Genomic DNA, 19,197 nt, shown 5'->3' on the forward strand with positions numbered 1-19,197 from the left:
ACTTCGTATCAAGAAAATTGCTGTGATGCCTAACTCGGAGGGTTCTGGAATATGTAGAGTAGTAGTGGTGCTTACTAAAGAGTCATTAATAGCAAAAAGTACAGTGTGTTGCATGTAACTCAGCCAAAAGAAGTTTTATTTCTAGCGTTTCTCAACCCTATGCAAACATCATGTAACTCACAGGAAGATTAAATCTGGCCCATTGTGCTTGTATAGAAGTCTTGGATGTGTTGCTTTTGGAGAGCCTGAAGAGCTGCATGTGGAAAATCAGAAATGCACTTCAGGTTGGTAAAGGTGTTAGACCATATGCACAGACTATATCATGCTTCATGCTCTGTGAAACAATGACTCAACTAAGGAATGATGAAGTAGATGAAGTAAGTGCTTTCAGATCCTTGATAGCTTTGAGTTTTAACTTTAGAAAAAGACGCAGAGCAGAACTTTGAATAAGAGTGGAAGAGGGCAATCCAGAGATTTTGAGTAGCTGAGTCCCAAGTAGATCATGCTGTTTGAATAACACAGACCCTTTCCAGTGGATATCAACGAGTTCTGCGGCTCACCTGGTTAGCACCTGACTTGGTAAGTCAGGCTAATAATAATGTTCATTAGCTTTTCACTTTCTGTTAGGAGTTTTGCTTGTTCTCTCTTTTTTTTTTTTTCCCCCTGTCATCATGACACTGAGAAATAGAAAGGGTTTGCAAGTGAACTATATCTACACAAAATTGGAATCTGAATTCTTATGTCTCTTACGAAAATTTAGAGTAACTTGAATTGTAAGTGTCCAATTTCTAGTCACAAGTAATGACATTTAAACCTCTGTAGGAAATGCAATCCCTGTGCTGATGTCACCCTCTGGTTTATGATGTGCCTGCTTTTTGTTTCTGGGCAAGCACTTGAGTGTTTTGCTAGTGAAGTGATGATTTACTAGTGAGAGTCCCTTGCTGGTCGCACCTGCTCTAACTGTCTGCGGTGTGAGTCATTGGGAGAGCCACCCTCGCGCTGCTTCTCACAGTGCTGCTGCCGCTGAGGCTGTTGGGTTTGACGCTGGTCCATCCCGTTCTGCAATGCAAGGTAACAGAGAACTGACCTGAGTTTTTGTTTCCAGGGGTTTGCCAGTTTGGGACAAATAGCTTGTAAATAGAGCATTTTTGTTCTGGTTGGTTAGGAGAACAGAGGGAGGGTTATTAGGGTGTTGGTGGTATCTTGTTGCAGTGAAGCTCATGGTCCTCAAACTGCCTGAGCATGCAAAAAGCTTTGGAAAATCTTTCGATCTAGCCAGAGAGCAGGTTGCTGTTGCTTCCTTCAGTGAACGAGTGCGGAGCATCTTCTCTGCAGCAAAAAAAGGGGGCTTTGCTTCATATCTGCTGCTTCAGGGACTGAAACATCAACTCTTCTTGGTCTTTACCTGAAAGTTGTCATGGGAGGAGCCTCAGTTAAAACTCTGACCTTTTGGTTCCTTTTTAATCTGTAACAAATGTGTTTCATGTAGCTTTCCTTGTAAATCTCAGATTTGAATGAGAGGATGAGGTTCTGTAAATGAGCCACAGAGCTGGATCAGGGGCTCTCTAATATTGTTACTTCTTTTCTGTTCATGTGGGGTTTTTTCCTGTAAAGTAGCAGTTTTTCTCTCTTTGTGAGTTTTTAGGCACAGTCAGCACATGTGCTTTACCGTGCCGCCTGCCAGCAGCAGTGCTCCATGTTGCCCAGACTGAAGTGCTGCCAGCGTGGTGAGCAGCAGCACTAGTTCACAGACAGACACATCCAGCGGGCAGGGGCATAGATGTTGGAAACTTAATGTGTAGCTGCATGATATAAAGGCATTCATAAATTTTTGTGAGCATTTGTGCCCCTTAAAATAGCTGTTTCCACTTAGTCTTTTGGATGTGGCACCCATTTTTCCTTTCATGGGTACCACCAAAGACTCTTTATCTCAGTGTGGCAGCACAGCATGGCAGAAATTGGAAAGTACTTTGCATCTTGCAGATTTCTTTTTAGTGCTTGCAAAGAGTTATTTCTTAGAGATTTTATGTAAAATACGTGACAATTAGAATTGATGGCTTCTATTGTTTAAAGTGTAGAGTACTTAAGAGTAATTTTTAAAGGGGCCAGTGAGAAATGTGTTAGGGAGGAGACTGATTTGAAGATAACCAGCTCTGTATAGTAAAAGTAAATGACACCTGATGACCAGATCACCTAGCAGAGAAATCTGCAGCCACAGGAGAAGGAAACTTGTTTCACTTCGACGTTGGCAAGGCAGCAGCTAAGAGAAGAGGTTGTCTTCCTCTCCCACTGGTGCCCTGTCTGTCCCCACTCGGTACTTTCTTGAACTCTCGAGGGCTCAGCTGTGCTGTCCTTGCAGAGCCCTACCTTTTTTCAGGGGGGGGTGCAGCTGGCACATACAGCATCTCCCAGGCAACAGATGATCTTAGTTTTGTTTCAGATCACAGGCAAGCAGTTCTCGGGATGGTAACCTGAGACAATTTGTCATTGCCAGGGTTCAGTCCTTCCCCAGATTTAGAAGCTGCTCACATGCTGCAGGCTACAGAGCTGTGATTGCCTTTGCTTGCAAGGGACACCAGCAGCTGTAAAAAGTACTTTAGAGGGAGCCTGTCCTTACTTCTTGTGCAAATAGCCAGCACAGGTGGAGAGGCCCATGGTTAGTGATTGGGATGGTGGGAGAGAAGCTGCTGGGCAAGAGCTTGGGTGGCACACGAGTGTCATTGCAGCGTCTCCCCTGTCACCTTCTGGCTTTCTCTTCGCTCTGCTGGTTTTGCATGCAGGTGGAGAGCCCTAAAAGGCACAAAACTGCCAGGGTTACAATGCAGGTTACTTTCTCAGTCAGTATGTCTGCTTATATGCAAGAAACCAACTACAAATGTTCATGTTTGGGAGACAAAGAATCAAATCGGAAAAGGGAATATTTTGACCAAATTTGGTGAAAAAATTCACTTTGCCCTTTAAGTAATAGGTACGCATTAAATAAAACATGTCTGGTTTATACGTCTTTTCCTGCTACTGTAAGTCAAAGTTGCTTTGTTTATTTAAAAAAACCTGAAGTTGAGGAGAGCCTTAATCAGCAAAAGAGCTGCCAGGCTTTCTGGAGAAGACAGTTAATAAGGGATTGGGCTCAGACCACGCAGGTTTGCTTTTCAGCATATGAGCACAAAACATGCACACTGTGACTGCATTCGTCCCCTGTAGCCTGTCCACAAGCTCACGTGCATGCTTGTTCAGAAGCAGCCCCCTGATTGCCTTTATGTGCAAGAGAGAGGTATAATCTCCTAAGTACCTTTTATTCAGGGACTATAAAACGCTTTGTAAACAATAACTTAAATTATGTATCACCTCAGAAATAAGAATGGCTTCATCCTCAATTTAAAAAACAGCTACCTCTAAGGGAAAGAAAAGTGAAAACTACAGCATAAGGTTAGAATTGTAAGAGAACTTTAGGGAAATAGAGCGGAATTCCATTATTTTGCAGTGCTAGCTGTACTGAGATGCACAGACCCCAAGAGCTAGCAACTAGAACAGTCAGATTATTTTTTCTGCATATAGGCTGTGATGTCTGTTTGAATTGCAAGATTCTTGTGTGCTGAGCAGATCTAAGATGAAGGTAAATTGGCCTCAGTGTGCAGTTAGTCATTTCCTGTCATGCTTTCATGTTCGAATTCTAGTGTACTGGATATGACCTTTATTTCATGGGGCAAAGAGATTTTGAAACACTACTGCTGGAGTCTGGGTTTGTGTAGTTGGATAAGCAGTTAGGCATTTATATGGCTATGGGCCAACTTTGCTGGGTTACACGGGCATAAATCAATTCAGTCCAAAATTAAACTTTCATTGCTAGATTATAATCCTCACAACATGCTTATTGTTTGGGACTCCCTTTTTCTTTCTGTAATAGCCAGGGCATTATAAAGATCTCACTGGGTTTCTGCACTTGGAAGGTTTAGGACATCCTAGGCTCTGTGCAACAGAGTTCCGTCTTTTGAGTTTGGGGCATGGATGCATTTTCCCGTTTGATCTTTGTGGTCATATGTTTGTTTCTGGAGAATACGGACTTCATGCAGGGGCTCTGTACCTCGTGCAAGGTTGTAATTGCAATGATGTGTGGTGTTACGAGGCTGTAGCACACGGAACAAGAAAACATATGGCACAACAGGTAGGTGACATGAAGCACCTTATCTACCAATTCATAGTTTCATGTTCATTTATATATACTCTCTTCATGACTTTCTTGAAGAAACCTAATCCAGTTGTGATCCCTTCCCACCAGCTTTTCTTGTCCATCACTTCATAATGACATGGGCAAAGAAGGTTCACAGATAAATGATACCACTTCTAAGCAATGGGCATTTCATGGTCCACATTAGCTTCTGCCTAGACCTGGTGTGAAACCTGGGGCCTGGAGGCCAGCCACTGCCCATTAATTTGTTTTATATGGTTGATGACTATCTTTAGGGTTTGTTTTGTGTTCTTGCATTACTGTTTGTTGCCAGTAGGATGATGGTTAATGTACGGTCTCCTCAATATGTCTGAAAGGCATAAGCACAAGCTTATGAGCAACAAGTTCCTCGTTCTTGCCCGATTTTCAAGTTGAAAGAGGAAAACTAAGGGAATTTCTGGATTTGACATTGGCAGACTCTCATGATGTGATTTGTCAAACACCCACTAGCTGATGGCATTTTTGCCAGGGCTGTTGAGGCTGAGACATGACAGGCAGATGGGAATTATGTGTGTTCCCATGGTGGGGATGCTGTGTGAGCTGATGGTGCAGTCCAACACTGGCAGACTCTTTGCAGTGACACTGGAAGTGCTGCTGCTGGGCTGGTGTTATGCCCACTGACTGTCACCAATGAGGAAAGCCTGAAGATTGTGTGCACTCCAATGTTTTTGATGTCACTGTTACTGTAATTGAATGGGAGTGTATCCTTCTCTCTTAAATGGGATGACTAATGTGCTTGAGAGGAGAAGGGAGCAGGAGTTCAGAAAGCAATTGCACACCTGTTCCTTGCTTCTTTTTAAGAATTGATACGAGCAACCATTTCCCTGGACTGTGACTCCCGCTCCTCTGATCACACCGAAGCTCGTATGATCAGTCGCGCTTCCGAAACTTGGCTCCAGCATCTTTCTTCCTATTATGGTCAACCTGGCCATGTCTGCAGCTGCTGCCCTACAGCCAGTTATGAGCTTCAGTAGCAGACTGGCTTGGTGCGAGCTATTGCTGCCAGCAGGCTCCTGCTTGGTCAGTGTTGCACATGGCAGGAGAAGGTACCTGCGATGTGGAGCTTGGGCCAGGCTGGCGCTCTCTTCTCCCAAGCCTCTTCAGAGACCAGCCAGAATCTCTTCTGGCATGTTTTTAAGCCACAGGTTTCTTAACTGTCTGGTAAAAGGGACTTCATTTGGCTGGGGAGGAGTTTCTGATGTGTTCATATCTTACTCCTCTGCTCTTGGGCTTCCTCCTTCAGTTAAGTGGTCTCTTTGAATCATAACAGGTCCAAACTGCCCAAATGGTTTCAATTCCTGATCTGTTGAGTGTACAGAATTTGCTTACTTTGCATAGGTTTTCAATAAGATTAACAGCTGATCTCTTGAGCAAACACGGGGTTTTAATGTCAGCAGAATGACATAGGCTGCTTGTTCTGAATGTGTCTTAACAGCTCTGGTGCTGTTAGCTGTGCCCCCGATAGAGGGGAAGGATTTTATTCAGAACCTGAAATAGTTAATTAACCCTTACAGGTGTTTAGTAATAAATTTTTAACTCTGAAATTGTTCCTTTCTTTCTTTCTGGGCAGAGTTTTTCATTTTATGGTTGCATAGTAGGGACTCTTAAGCTTCTTACTCTGACCCTGGTAGAATTAACTTTCCTTAAAGAAAATAAGTCTAGAGCAAGGGCTGAATTGTCTGTTGCCTTTCTCCTTGTCAGCCTGCACTCTGCTGTCCCTCTGTTGAGTTTTTGGAATGTGGCCAGACACAGTGAAGATGGGCACCCACAGGAAGCTTGGTGTTTCTCACTGGTGTTGTTCGAATAGATCCTTTCTTTCTCTTCCTCCAAACCATGTATCTTCATGCTCACCGTGTGGATGCTTTAGCTCACAGCTGGATTCAGGGGACCTGCTTGGGTAGGAAGGATGCGGGGAGGAAAGGGACAGAAGGAGCTGAAAACCAAATGCAAAGCAAGGTCTTGGCCACAAGAAATTACAATTTGAATCTCAGATGGGCAAACCCGCCTGGTTTTCCACTGTAGCATGGAAAATTGGATCCCCCTGCAACTGCGGCCTCATTAAAAAGAGATTCTTTAAAGGGTAGAGAAGGAGCAAAAGTCCCAGAGTGCACAAATACTGGCTTAGAACTTTGTCCCATTACCTTGTATGGGGATGCTGCCTTGTGAGAGCCTGACTTGTTAGCAGCAGGTTTTCCTTTTGCATAGGAAAAGTTTTGTTTTAAGTTTCCTTATCTTAGGAGAAAGAATGAGAAATTTAGTACTGGGGGGAAAAAGGTCTATGAACTCATTGGTGTTATGAAACCAGAGCAGAGTTTTGGAGTTCCTTAGGACCCTGAACTTCCTGACAGCCCCAGTCCCCACTCCGCAGGCACAACAGCTCACGGCCTCAGGGTGTCGAGATTTCTTGCAGACCCAGCCATGCCTGCTGGAGAGTCTGTAAGCACATCAAGGCCAAAACTATTTCCATGTGCGGATAGCTGACTCTGCGTATGGTCTCTCTAAGGTTTATTGGCCTTCCTGAGAGACCTGGCCAAACGTTTATGGTAATTCAAAAATTTAATTTAAACTTTAAAAAAATCATTGCTGCTTTCCAGATCTTTTGAGTATATCTGGTCTGGCAGAATTCAGCAGGTACTTGGACCAGGTGTCAGTGGTCCTCTTCCTCCCAGAATCAGTGTTGCTGGTGTTACAAGAAAGCATGAAAGTGAGCCTGGCCTCCTGGAGATGGTGCCTCCTGGAGATGCATCCCATCACCTCCTCCTCTGTAGAATAATGCTAATATAGAAAATAAATATTAGCATACATATTGTGGCATGTCACTAATGTAAAAAGTGATAAAGATGCTTCCTGTGTCTCAGCCTGTTGTTTGAGGCAGAGGGCACCTCTTCTTGCACCTGCCAGAGCCAGGCTTTGTCTCTATGCGCTCTCATTGCACTTGTAACCTCACTCTTTAGCCTCTCTGCAGGAGGCTCCTTTTGGGTAGGACTGGGCTCTGTGTATCTGCCCTTAGCAGCACCCTCCTGGAACCCTCTTGCTCCATGCAGGCAGTGCTGCGTGCGAAGGCACCGCTCAGCTTTGGCGTGCCCACACCTCTGCCTGCACTGCTGCAACCTCATGCGGGTCCAGCACAGCGGTGGTGGCCGTGCCCTGCACCGCAGCCCTTCGCCGTTGCTCGCCTTGGGGCAGGTGTGATGTCTCAGTCACGACTGCAAACAGTGCAGTGCTTCCTGCAGGGCGCCTCTGGGCAGGCTGTGGGCTGACATCAGGTGAGATTCCCTTGGTTTAAGGGTAAGATCAGACATTTGTGGGACAGTTGTGCTTTTAGCACTTACTTGGATCTATACGCAGAACTGTCGGGAGGAGTCCATGGGATGTGTTTTTGTTCTTTGCATGGAGGGCACCTCAGAGATCTCTTCTGAACATTAGGAAACCCTCAATTTGCCATTCTAAGACTGCATGAAAATCTTGCGACAATCTAGGTCTACCTTGTGACTTGTCAGGTGCTTGAACAGTTTCTGCTACTTCTTCCTCTCAAAGTTGTGGGCATTTTCAGGAAGCTGCCTACCTTGCTGAGCAAGGGTGATTTCTAACAGCACTTATTTCATTTGAAATGCAGGGTGTTTCCTTACAACTGTGCCAGCCACTTTGCTAAATCTGTTGCAGAGCCTGGAGCAGTCATGGGCTGCTCTGGGCAGGAGGTCGCTCTGCCCATGCTGGGGGAAGCAACTGTGGTGCAGCTTGCTCAGCAGAGCTCAGTGTATGCATGTGCGTAAGCACTGCATCCCAGCGGTGCAGGTGGGGGCTGCGTGGCCTTACACCCAGCTGATTCATTTGTCTCCTGCCTCCTCCTCTGAGGCCAACTGTAAGAACCGAATTTTCCCTACATGTTTGAGAAATGACATTGTGCTGGTGATGGGGGAACTGCCAGGTGAGGTCTGTGGCGAGGACTCTGCTCCTTGCCGTGCCAGAGCCCCCCGGAGCAGCCCTTCATCCTTGAGATTTCCAAGCTGTCCGTGGGGAGGCTCAGGCTGGAATGCAGCTTGGAGGTGAGATCTGAGGGCAGCAAGTGACTCAGTGGTGCTGCGAGCAGGCGGGTGAAAGCTTGATGCAACGCCGCTCCGAAGGGTGCTCCGAGCAGGCTGGGTCCGGCTGGGTTACCCTGATGAAACACTCGGCACCTTTCTAGCACGCTGCCTCCAGCCTCTCACCCGAAAGCAGGATCTCCTGTAACAGCAGATGGGGGATGTTGTTCTCACTGTGCCAGGTCTACAGCCGCGCTGGTGGGTTTGGGAGCAGAGCAAGAGGGTACAGGCAGAGGTAGCAGCGTGTGGAAGTGCGGAGAGACCTGCGTAGCACCCCGGGGAGCCAGCCCCCGCTCCCCCTGGACAGCCTGGGCTGGCTGTGCCAACCCCTGGCTGGGGCGCACAGTGACCCTGAGCAGATCCGCAGAAGCGGTGTCAGGAACTGTGGACTGAAAACGTTCCCAGCCTAACGGAGGGGCTGGAGCTGCTCCTCAGAGCAAGCAGCTGGTTTCCCTTTTAGGGTTGGTGGCAGGCAGAAACAATTTCACGCAGATTCCAGGACCCATAATGGTTCTGGAAAGCCAACAGGAACAAAAAGCGTTCTTCTCCTCTTCTGACCTTGGAGCGCGTTGAGGACCGTCTTCCAAAGCCTTGTCCCTGGATAGTTTCATCCCTACATGGGGAATGCTCGCCTGTCCCAGCGAGGCTGTGCTTTCTCTTCTGCGTGCCTGTTTAGGTGTGAACTGCAACTGCACAAGGTGTGCTCAGAGCAGACCAGGGAAGATGAGAATAGGCAGGAACCTGACAGACTGTCAAAGGCAGGTCTTCCTGTGTCCTGGAAAGATTAAGTGTTTCCCTAGAATAGCCTTATGGGTTGCTCTAGGATCACTTCGTGGAGCAGCTGGTTGTGACCTGACAACAAACAACAAACTGGTGTGAAATTACACAGGGTCATAGGTTCACCACATACCTGGGACCTCTCGCTGAGGGAGTTCATTGTAGCAGGAATCGTCTCAAAAGGCTGGTTAAACTCTTAAGGGATTGCATGCAGCAGAAGCCTGGCCCTGGACAGTCTGTACTGTCTCCTTTGCATAATAGGTCCCCAGTTTATGGACACTGAAATTAATGTAATAATCTGGGGCTGTTGCTAAGCCATCTGCTGTGTTGCTGTGGACAATGACACTGGGGTGGTGTTAGGTGCATGTTACTCTCTAATTAGAAAGTGGACTCTGCTGTGTGTCCTTGACAAATTGCTGACCTTTCTCATACGTGAAGCTATTCTGAGCTCTGTTCCAGACTGATCACATTTGCATCCCGGAGCACTTTAAATGTTGTTTGTGAGAGGAGCTCTTGTTCCCAAGGCTGTTTGTTCATGGGCACAGGAGAGGAACTGAACTTCCTTTCCTCCATGAGCACAACTATATCTGTCAACGGGAAAGGGTAGGCAGCTGGCAGGCATATATCTGTTGTTTATTTTTGCCCTCAGACAGCTAGCGTGACAGCTGAGAGAATACCCTACATCCAGCTCCACCGTCCCCCACATACAAGGGACCTGCTTCAGTAGGCGTTGTCCCTCAGGGACCACAGCCATCTGGTAATGGGCAAGCAAACATTTTGCAACTGGAATCCCGTCATTTTAGGGCAACACCTTGGTTAGCATTTGAGGGTGTTACTTACATCAGCCTAGCACACAGCTAATGTTTACAGGGTGGTGCGGACTGCAAAGTATGAGCACATGCTAATTAGCACGCATAGTGACTGTCTATATTGTGCCTTCTAAATCTGAGGCTCAATTAAAGTGTTTTTTTTAATGCATTTTAAAACTCCACCTCTTTTCATCATAAATGCAGACAATTTCCAGGTTCCTCATTACAATCACAGTAAAAATTGTGGGCTTTTGTGCTATTTCTTTTACTCTATTTCTTTTGTCCCACCTTCTTCTTCTCCATGAAGTTGGTCTCTGGCAGTGCCATGTCCTCAGGGGTGAAGGTGCAGAATTTGCTTTGGCGTTGCATAGGGCTTTGACACCCCTGCCCAGCACTGCATGTGAGACCGGAACAAAGAGAGCAAACAGCTTATCTAATACAAATAACCCTGAGCAAACTTCCTGGGCCTGTTCTTTCTTCTGTGGAAAAGGCAGTGCAGAGTCTGATCCCGTATGGTCTCGTAGCAGTCTCGGCCACGTGACGCTCTTGGGACTTGCTCTGCTGGCAGTCCATGCGTCTGCCAGCCCGCTCGGACCCTGCAGCCTGGAGAGCAGGAGCTTGGCTCACACAGCGTGCAACAGACATAGGTAGACTTTGGGGAGAAACTACTCAAAGTGGAGGCAAGCATGGCATGCTGCTTTAGGGTCTTCCTCGGTATATCGTCTTCAGAGGGTTTACATGGTTTTCCCTTCCTCTTCTGTGGTTGCCCTGTGTTGCACACCCTGCGATGAAAGCAGCGCTGCAGGGCACCCACTGGCACTGCCTGCGGTCTTGCCGGTGAGCACCGGCCGAGGGCTTCAGTCCGTAGAAGGCTAGCTGGGGGTCTTGGTGGGCTCAGGAGTGCCAGCTGCCCTCAGTGGTGGAGGAGAGGAGGACTGGCACTGCCAGGGGCCTGGGTGACAAGCAGCATTTGGGATTGAAATGTTCCTGACCTGTGACCTTTTTTTTTTTAATCCCTGTGTTGATCATGGTGATAGCTCAGCTGCCCCAGGGGAGCAGGGGTCCCCGAGCAGAGCCCTGAGCACTTGCTGTACTTGCTGTAGCTCTCCTGTGGTTTGCTGGCTGGCACTGGGTCCCAAGGGTGCTTGTGGGGCCAGGGGACGGCACGTGCTTGGGGCAGCAGCACCTGCCTCGTCACGGTGGTTTGTGGTTCGGGGGTGCGAGAGCCCCAGCAGTCCTTGGTGGGTTTATCCTGCCCACCTCCTACCCCTGCAGCACAGGGAAATGCTGTCCCTTGTTTTGAGTTTGGGGACCAGGGCTCCCGGAGGGACCGTGTCAGGGTCAGGTGCAGCAGTGCTCAGGAGGCTGAGTCCATGTCACTGGTAAAACCCAAGGCTTCTCCATTCAAGTTGGTTTTCCTTCCCTTGCATTTTCTGCTGTCCTCTGACCTCGTATTGCAGGACCACAGAGATAAAGCGCAGCCCATTGAGCAAGCGTGGCAGCTCCCCGCTCTGGCGGTACCATGGCTCCCAGGGTAGGAGTGCTCATTAGCAGCCCTTTTATTACAGACACACCTTGGAAAGTTACCTTCAACAGCGCTGGGAGGAGGAGGGTAATTAATTTGATTTTCATTCTTTGCCAGAGAGAAAGGTCCCATGTGGCTTCAGGGAGCGAAGGCAAGTGGGGCGGCAGAGGAGGAGCAGTGAGTGAGAAGCAGCCAGGAGCCATGAAGGGTGCTGGGGGGTGCAGGAGCTGCTGCCTGCAGCAGGCAGGGTGAGCACCCACCTCATGGGGTGCCCCAGAGGGAGGGGGTGCCGGGGGGCCAGCCCAGGCTGGGGGCACAGCTGGGGCAGCAGCTCCAGTTCGGCACCCTGGTACCCATCCGGCTCCCCTGTGCAAACCACACCGAGCTGCCCCATCTCCAGTAACAGACTGGAAATTGTCTGGCCTGGGCCACCTCGTTCCATGGGCAGCGAGTCTGGGGCTGCCACTTGGGGCTCTTGAGGACGGGCTCGGTGGAGCGGTGGCCCCAAGCCCGCAACCGCTCGCAGGGGCATGCTGTGGAGCTGCTCCCGCAGCCGCAGCCACGTGCAGCAGCCTGCCACGCTGGAGGGCACGGAGCGGTCAGCGGAGCAGGCAACGGCCGGGGCAGCAGCTGGGCAACGAGAGCGTCTGAAAAGGGACTTTGTTCCCTCTCTGTTGGTCACGTAGCCATGTGGGAACACTAGATTTATTCACCGGCAGTCCTATCGGCACATACCAGGCTTGACAACAGCTGGGAGCTGTGTGGCTTGACCAAGAATAGCCCTGGGGAGCTTACTGCCGTGAGTCAGAGCTGTCTGGATCAGCTCCTGCCCTGGAGGCTGCCACTGCAGCCAGGGAGCCCATGAGGAGGGAGGTGCAGGGGCTGGCGGTGAGCTCCCTGCCCCATTAAATGTTAAAGTGTAGATTGAGCCAGAATAGCTCATTCTGAAGTGGGTGGGTTCATGAAGAAAACTGCAGTGTGCGGCACTCTGCAGCTGACTGCTCAGATGTAATTCCATGGGCTTGTCTACACTTGATAGCAACCTGTATTAAAGAAGGGTGTGATTTTGCAAGTGGAAAACTCCATATTTAGGAATAACCACGTTAAACCAAACAGAAGGAAGATACTCTTGTTCTGGAGTTAGTGCTCCAAAGAAATCAAAATACTTCCACAAACGTCTTTCTTGTCTGAGAGGGAGACGAGGTGCAACGAGAGATGTCTGATCTCCTGTGTGCAGAACCCCAACACCTCTATTGCTTGTAAAACACCCACCCTCCCCAACACTTTCTCCCTGAAGAGTGTTTGTAGTTGGAGCAACATGTGCAAAATGGTTTGCTGGGATGTGGCTTCATAGCTGGGCACAGCGTGAGGTGCCTGATTTCTGCTTCCCTGTGGAGTAGCTGCTTTAACATTCTGGAGAAGGTCCAGAATTTGAAATGCTGACAGCCCCATCAGGCAGAGCATCAGCTCACAGGCCATGAGGAGGAATCTTGCTGTTGGTCCAGGGCCATGCTGGTGGCTGAGCGTGGGTCTCTGAAGGACTGCTTGGTAGACAGATCGGCCTCAAGGTGGCTGGCTCTCTGATGTGACAGCGGATGTGCACCCACACAGTGTGTGCATGGTCCTGTTTTCAGTGCCAAATCAAAACTTTTCATGCAAAAAAATTGTCTCTTTTGGTCGTCATTTACACTTTGCTTCCCAGCAAGGAGGCAGGCAGTGAGAAGCTCAACTGCACGCTTACATGTCTAGGTTTCTCTGAGTGGTGCCTAAGTGCTCCAGCTGTTGAACTTGAGTATAAACCTGAAGCAAGGTTCATCCCAAGCCCTGAATATGTGCAGGCTTTTTTGGAAGTGCATACAGCCACAGAGCAGGTACAGCAGCTCAGGTCTGTGTCCTGTCCTGATAGTGGCTGTTGTTGGCTCAGTGCAGGATTCGTGGTCCTTGCCCTTCAGACATGGCAGGGCTGTGCAGGGACATCTCAGGCAGTGTAAGCTGATACTGACCCAGCATCTCCGCTGATCTCTTAGCAGGTGAAGGAGGCCCTCAGACTGGCACCATGACAGAGTGCTTTGACTGCGACAACTGCAAGGAGTCCTTGTATGGGCGCAAGTACATCCAGATGGACAATGGCCCGTACTGCATCCCCTGCTACGATGCCCACTTTGCCAACACCTGTGACGAATGCAAAGAGCTGATCGGCCACGACTGCAGAGTGAGTATGGGACCCCACAGCTGGGCAGGGCAGTTCCCTGGGGCCATCGGTCCCCTCCTCATCTCGGCTGTCCTCCCCAGGAGCTGTACTACGAGGATCGCCATTACCACGAGCACTGCTTTCGTTGCTTCCGCTGTGACCGTTCTCTGGCCGACGAGCCATTCACCTGCCAAGGCGAGGAGCTGCTGTGCAATGACTGCTACTGCAGCGAGTTCTCCTCCAAATGCGTTGCCTGCGAGAAGACAGTCATGCCAGGTAGGAGCGGGCAGACTTGAGTACTGCAGTTTGCTCCTGATCCCAGCAGCATCAGCTGGGGCTGCAGGGTCCAACACTAGGGCAGCAAGGAAGAGAGCTGAATTTCTCCTCTCCTGCTCCACTGTTACTGCATAGAGTGGGCCGGGCACTTTGCTTGTCTGGCAAGAGGGCAGGATCCTGAGCTGTGTGATCACCACAGCTGCCCTGTCTGTCTGTTCCCCTTTTTCATGGGGAAGTGAGCTGGGGAGGAGATAACAAAGGGTTTCCTGGGCATTTTCTGATGTGTGCTGACGAGAAGAGAAGGAATGACTGAAGGTGTGTGAGTGTCTCTGGAGACAGCCTGAGGCAAAGGAGCGTCTTTGCTTGGCCATTCTGGCACCATCTTCAGATGTAGGTTACAACACGCGTCCCTGCCACAGCCTGCGTGCCAGTGCTGGGGGCATGTTCCCGCAGCCCTTCCCTTGCGGCTGTGGGGTGGACCTGGGGCCTCCTGTTCCCAGCTGCCTGTGGTCCTGCGCTGCTGGGAGAGGGCAGGCACAGAGCCAGGTGTGCAGGACTGCAGTGTATCCTGCATAGACTCCCATGTCCCCTATGTGTGCCTGTGCTGCTCCCTCCTGTCACTGTGAACGGCTCTCTCTGCAGGATCCCGTAAGCTAGAGTACAACGGACAAACCTGGCATGAACATTGCTTCATATGCAGCAGCTGCCAGCAGCCCATCGGGTCGCGATCCTTCATCCCAGACAAGAAGGATTATTATTGTGTCCCCTGTTATGAGAGCAAGTTCGCTCCTCGCTGCACTCGTTGCAAAAAGGTATGTCTGGCCTGACAGCCCAAAGCCCCCGAGTTCTCTGATCCAGGGGCACATTCCCCACCCCTGTCTGAGCCCCACCAGGGAAGGGTTCAGGTGCCAGCACCCCGGCTAGCTGCTGGTTCTGCACTGCGGCCCGTTTCCCCATGCCCGTGTGTCACCAGTGTGCGCTCTCTTCCTGCAGACCCTGACCAAGGGAGGAGTGACTTACCGGGATGAGCCGTGGCACAAGGAGTGTTTCGTCTGCACAGGCTGCAAGACCCCCTTGGCTGGCCAGCAGTTCACCTCCCAGGATGACAACCCGTACTGCATCAAGTGCTTTGGGAACCTCTATGCCAAGAAGTGCAGTGCCTGCACAAAGCCCATCACAGGTGAGCAGAACGGCCCTGGTTACAGGGCGCTTCTGCAGAGCAGGGCATGACCTACCTGCCCTGTTTCCAGACATGCGGTGACTTCTCTGGGTGAAGCTGCCCTCTCGAGTGCACGTGTGACCCAGGCCCATACAATGCTCATACACGTCTCCACCACCATGCAGGCTTGCTCAAGTGTCTCCAGGCACTTCAGGCCTCCCGAGGACAAATGCTGGGGAGTGCACAGTGTCCTCAGGCATGTCCCCCACAGAAACAACTGCAGCCGCTTTCCGAGGAACCCCATGAGAGAGGATCTCTTTGTTGCAGTGGTCCTAGGGCTGCTTGTGTCCCTTCATCTGCATCTTTCAAAGCAGTGAACTGTGCCCTTTGGGAGGAATTCCCTCTGCCCAGGGGTAAAGGCTCCCAAAATGACCCCTCACAGCGTGATCTCGTGTCTCTAGCTTGCCTTGTTTGAGGCTGGTTGCCACATCCTGTGGAAAGATTGCTCACAGACAGGGAAAGCCAGAGACTTCCAGCCATAGCTGGAGCAGGAACTGCTGCAGGGGGGTCTGGACCTGTCGCACCTGCCTAAGACAGGGGAAGCAGGGGGTCGTCTTCTGCAGAAACCCCTGAGAGGGTCTGGCCTCCTTCCTGTCCTCCCCCACTTGACCTTTCCCTTTGCAGCTCGTGTCTCGTGCTGCTGGGAAGGCAGGCAAAGCCATGAATCAGCTGGTGACTCAAAGGATGACTCTGGCTGAGGACAGGGCAGCTGCCAGGCACCCCGCTTCCCGTCTGGTCCTTATCAGTTTGTCACAGTCCCGGGGAGAAGGGGGTCACAGTCACAAGTCCACCCACTGCTGGCAGAGGAAGGAAGCTGCCCGGGGAGCCTCTGCAGGAGCCCAGGTCTGGGCTTGGTGGCAGGAGGGAGCTTCCCAGGATTTCACTAGCACTGTCCTTGGAAGGAGCTGCTCCAGGCAGTGCTGCCAGGAGCTCCTGACAGCCCCTCGTTTGCTGCGGTGGTGCAGCTCTGCTCCCTGCTCCTCTCTGGGGAGAAAATGGTGATTCTGGTCCGGGGATCTCAACCCTGCAAAATCTGGTGTGAAATCATTTTGGTCCTCTTCCTCCGCCAAGAGTGGAGATTTGTATTTCACATGTATTTGGTACTGGGGGGTGTTTGGGTGCCACAGTGCAGCACTGCGTGTGAAGACCTGACTCGGAGATGAACAGGCCGACTCGGTCTGTGCAGGACGTTCATCCCAGTTTCCCCAGGGGTTCTAATACTGTGCTCTGTCCCTTCCGTAGGCTTTGGCGGTGGTAAATATGTCTCCTTTGAGGACCGTCACTGGCACCATAATTGCTTTAACTGTGCCCGCTGCAACACCTCGCTGGTTGGGAAAGGCTTCATCCCTGACAACGATGAGATCCTGTGCCGCGACTGCAGCAGCGACCTATGAGCCTCCGAGGACACCGTGGGGCAGGGGCATTCTCTATTCTTCAGGGTCTTTGTGCCAGATACCCCAACAACATTTCAGGGGCAGGGCACAAGGCACAGGAGATGGGGGCTGACCCCGAACCATGGTGTGTTCAGGGGGTTCCTGTGCCTCTCCCTGAAGGCTAGAGTACGCTACGCTATGGCTCTGTGCAGAGTCAAAGCTAAATCAAGTTGAAAAAGGAGCTTCAAGGCCCCCCATTATTTACTCTTTCCTTTTGCTTCTTGTCTGACCAGGCATGAGCTGAGCCCAGGGCCCCAGCTGAGCAAAGGGCAGCAGCAGCAGCTTCAGCGTTGGGCTGCTGGATCTGCATGCTGGCAGCATGTATTTGCTCCCCCTGGCAAAGTGCTGACTTTCCTCTTTTTCCCATGTGCTTCCCTTGCTCTGTGTGATACAAGGCAGCAGCTCCTGGTCCATGCAGCTTGGCCGTGCTGGCCTGTGTAGCGGATGGCTTTGCAGCACAGCCTTTCCGTACGTGCGGCTGGCCTGCAGCAACCCGGGCATGAAGGGCGTGCTCTGCCCCGTTTGGGAGGTTTGGGGACACCAGGCTGGAGTGTGGCCTGGAGAAAAGCATGTGTCCTGCCAGATGGGATCCACCTCTGGATTTCTGTAGCCACCTCACCGTTTGCGGGCCAGACCCTTTGCTCTGCACATCTCTGTGGAGATGCTGTCACTCAGAGATGGATGAGGAGCTCAAATTGCTTGCAGGTATGGGGTGTTCTGCTCCCACCACCTCCCTGCCCCCTTCCCATCCATCTGTGCCATGATCTCCCACGGCTGCCTCTGCAGTGTCTGAGCTGGAGATGGTGGGTCTTGGCCCGCTGGTGGTCCCCCCTGAGACGTGCCTGGCTGAGCCCCGGAGAAGGGTGTGCTGAAGGCTGGGAGCCACTGCTTCATCCCTCTCATGGGGGGCTGTGGGATGGGGACTGCCTTACTGAGCCCAGCCGCCAGCGGCACAGCTAACACTGAAGACCTTCTGTTTGTTCGGGGAGGAGAGCGTTGCCCACAGGCTGTGGCTGCACTCGCTGGCTGGTGGGAGCGCTGGAGGGGAGGCTCTGTGGGAGCGCAGGGCTCCAGCATGGAGGTCAGCCGAGGGAGTAGTCGGGGTGTCCACAGCCTGCTCCTGCCAGGGCTGAGCGTGTCCCCCCTGCAGCGGGCAGAGAGTGGCAGCTCCCCCAGCCACGCTCATCCCTTGCTGTGTCCCAAATGAGAAGCAAAGCAAAGGTGCACCTGGGCTGACCTGAGGAGGGGCTTTGCATCTCCCAAGTCCCTGCGTTGACCCTAACTGTGCAAAATAGGACATCCTGAGCCATTCCAGACTTGCACGAGGGCTTGAGCCATCCTTGCCCAATGGCTGAGCTGGCCCTGGGCCCCCCTAACGCCCCTCTGCAGTGGGATGCTCATGCCTGCCTTGTCTCTACATCCCTTTTGCTTCTGTCTTGCTGGGGCACTTAGCTGACCCTGCTTTCTTGCTTAGCCATGTGCTTTTCTGAAAGCATCTTCTTGTGTTTTTTTTTTCCTTTTGTATTCTTTTGTCATGAATATCCGTCATTTTGTAACCAACTGCAGGATGAAGGGGCTAGCCCCCCTCCACCCCCAGGCTTCACTTAGGAACAGAAAATGTTATGCATGTTGAAGTGTTATTAACTCTGTATTCACATCCTTGTTGAACCCTTGTTTGAAAGCTTTGATGCAGGCAAATCAGAGTTTGTGTGTTTGCTATTCTGAGGAGCTTGGAGCAGTCTCTAGAAGGAAGTGTCCTAAACCTCAGCCTCCTGTGTATTTCCTACAGCTTTATATAATAAACCGTTTTAGTGATGCTTGCTCTCATGTGTTTCTTGAACAGCAGGCACACGGCAGAGCACGGTCTGAGCAGTGTTGCAGCTCTGTGCTCAGCTTTGTCCTTGCCCCCAACCCCATACTGGGGATGGCCGGTCCCCCCGGTGCTCATGCTTCCCCCTCCCCAAACCACAGGCCCAGCATCAGCTGTACCAGTCCCGTGGGTTATGGCGGAGGAACGGCAGCTCCCTCCTCCTGCTGTGGGGCAGCAGTGGGTTCTTGGTGCCGGGGCTGCCTGTCTGTCTGTGCCTGCCGTCTGTCCGGGCAGGCTGTTCTGCAGGACGGGCCCGAGCAGGACTCTGCATGGGCACGATGCCTCCGGGCTGGGTGTCGAGTCAGGCTCAGCAGCAGCCAGGATGCTGCACTGCTGCGGGAGCTGGCCTGGATCGCTGTGATACCGAATCGTAGCCCACTATGCAGGAAAGCTTCCTTCCCCCTGTGATATGTACTCCCCGGTCTGCACACGTAGGCTCTCGGGAGGAGGTTTGGTGGGGAAGTTGCTGTAGTCTCCAGTTGGGGTAACAGTGGTCTCCTGGCAGCCTTCCCCGAAGCGGTGCATGCTCATTACTCACTTTTATCAGCCAGGGAGCCATTTATTCCCCTAACATCTGAAACTATTTTCCACAGATTCCTTTACATTTACTAACAGCTGCCACGACTTCCTCTGGGCTCGCCGGCCCCAGCCCCCAGCACCCCTCTCCGTTCCCCCTGCACGGTGGCTTCTGTGGGTGCTGCTCCGGCAGCACGACAGGCACAGCCCGCGGGGCCGTGGGGGACCACGGCGCTGGCTCTGTGCGTGCACGTTCTTGGCTCCTTCAAAGGCT

At 51.3% G+C, this 19,197-nt stretch overlaps 1 protein-coding gene across 1 annotated transcript in view; it reads left to right on the forward strand.

Annotated features, from left to right (window-relative positions):
• The window catches only part of FHL3 (four and a half LIM domains 3), a 28,405-nt gene extending 10,210 nt beyond the window's left edge, over positions 1-18,195 (forward strand). The window contains exons 2-6 of the mRNA XM_010575942.1: positions 13,446-13,630; positions 13,711-13,885; positions 14,528-14,697; positions 14,879-15,065; positions 16,347-18,195. Of these exons, the coding sequence (XP_010574244.1) occupies positions 13,475-13,630; positions 13,711-13,885; positions 14,528-14,697; positions 14,879-15,065; positions 16,347-16,498 (840 nt within the window). The 5' untranslated portion in view covers positions 13,446-13,474 and the 3' untranslated portion in view covers positions 16,499-18,195. The remainder of the gene's footprint in view (positions 1-13,445; positions 13,631-13,710; positions 13,886-14,527; positions 14,698-14,878; positions 15,066-16,346) is intronic.
• Positions 18,196-19,197: the final 1,002 nt, after the last annotated feature.

Source organism: Haliaeetus leucocephalus, unplaced genomic scaffold, assembly GCF_000737465.1.
Source record: "Haliaeetus leucocephalus isolate CR32 unplaced genomic scaffold, Haliaeetus_leucocephalus-4.0 Scaffold517, whole genome shotgun sequence".
Taxonomy (NCBI): Eukaryota; Metazoa; Chordata; class Aves; order Accipitriformes; family Accipitridae; genus Haliaeetus; species Haliaeetus leucocephalus.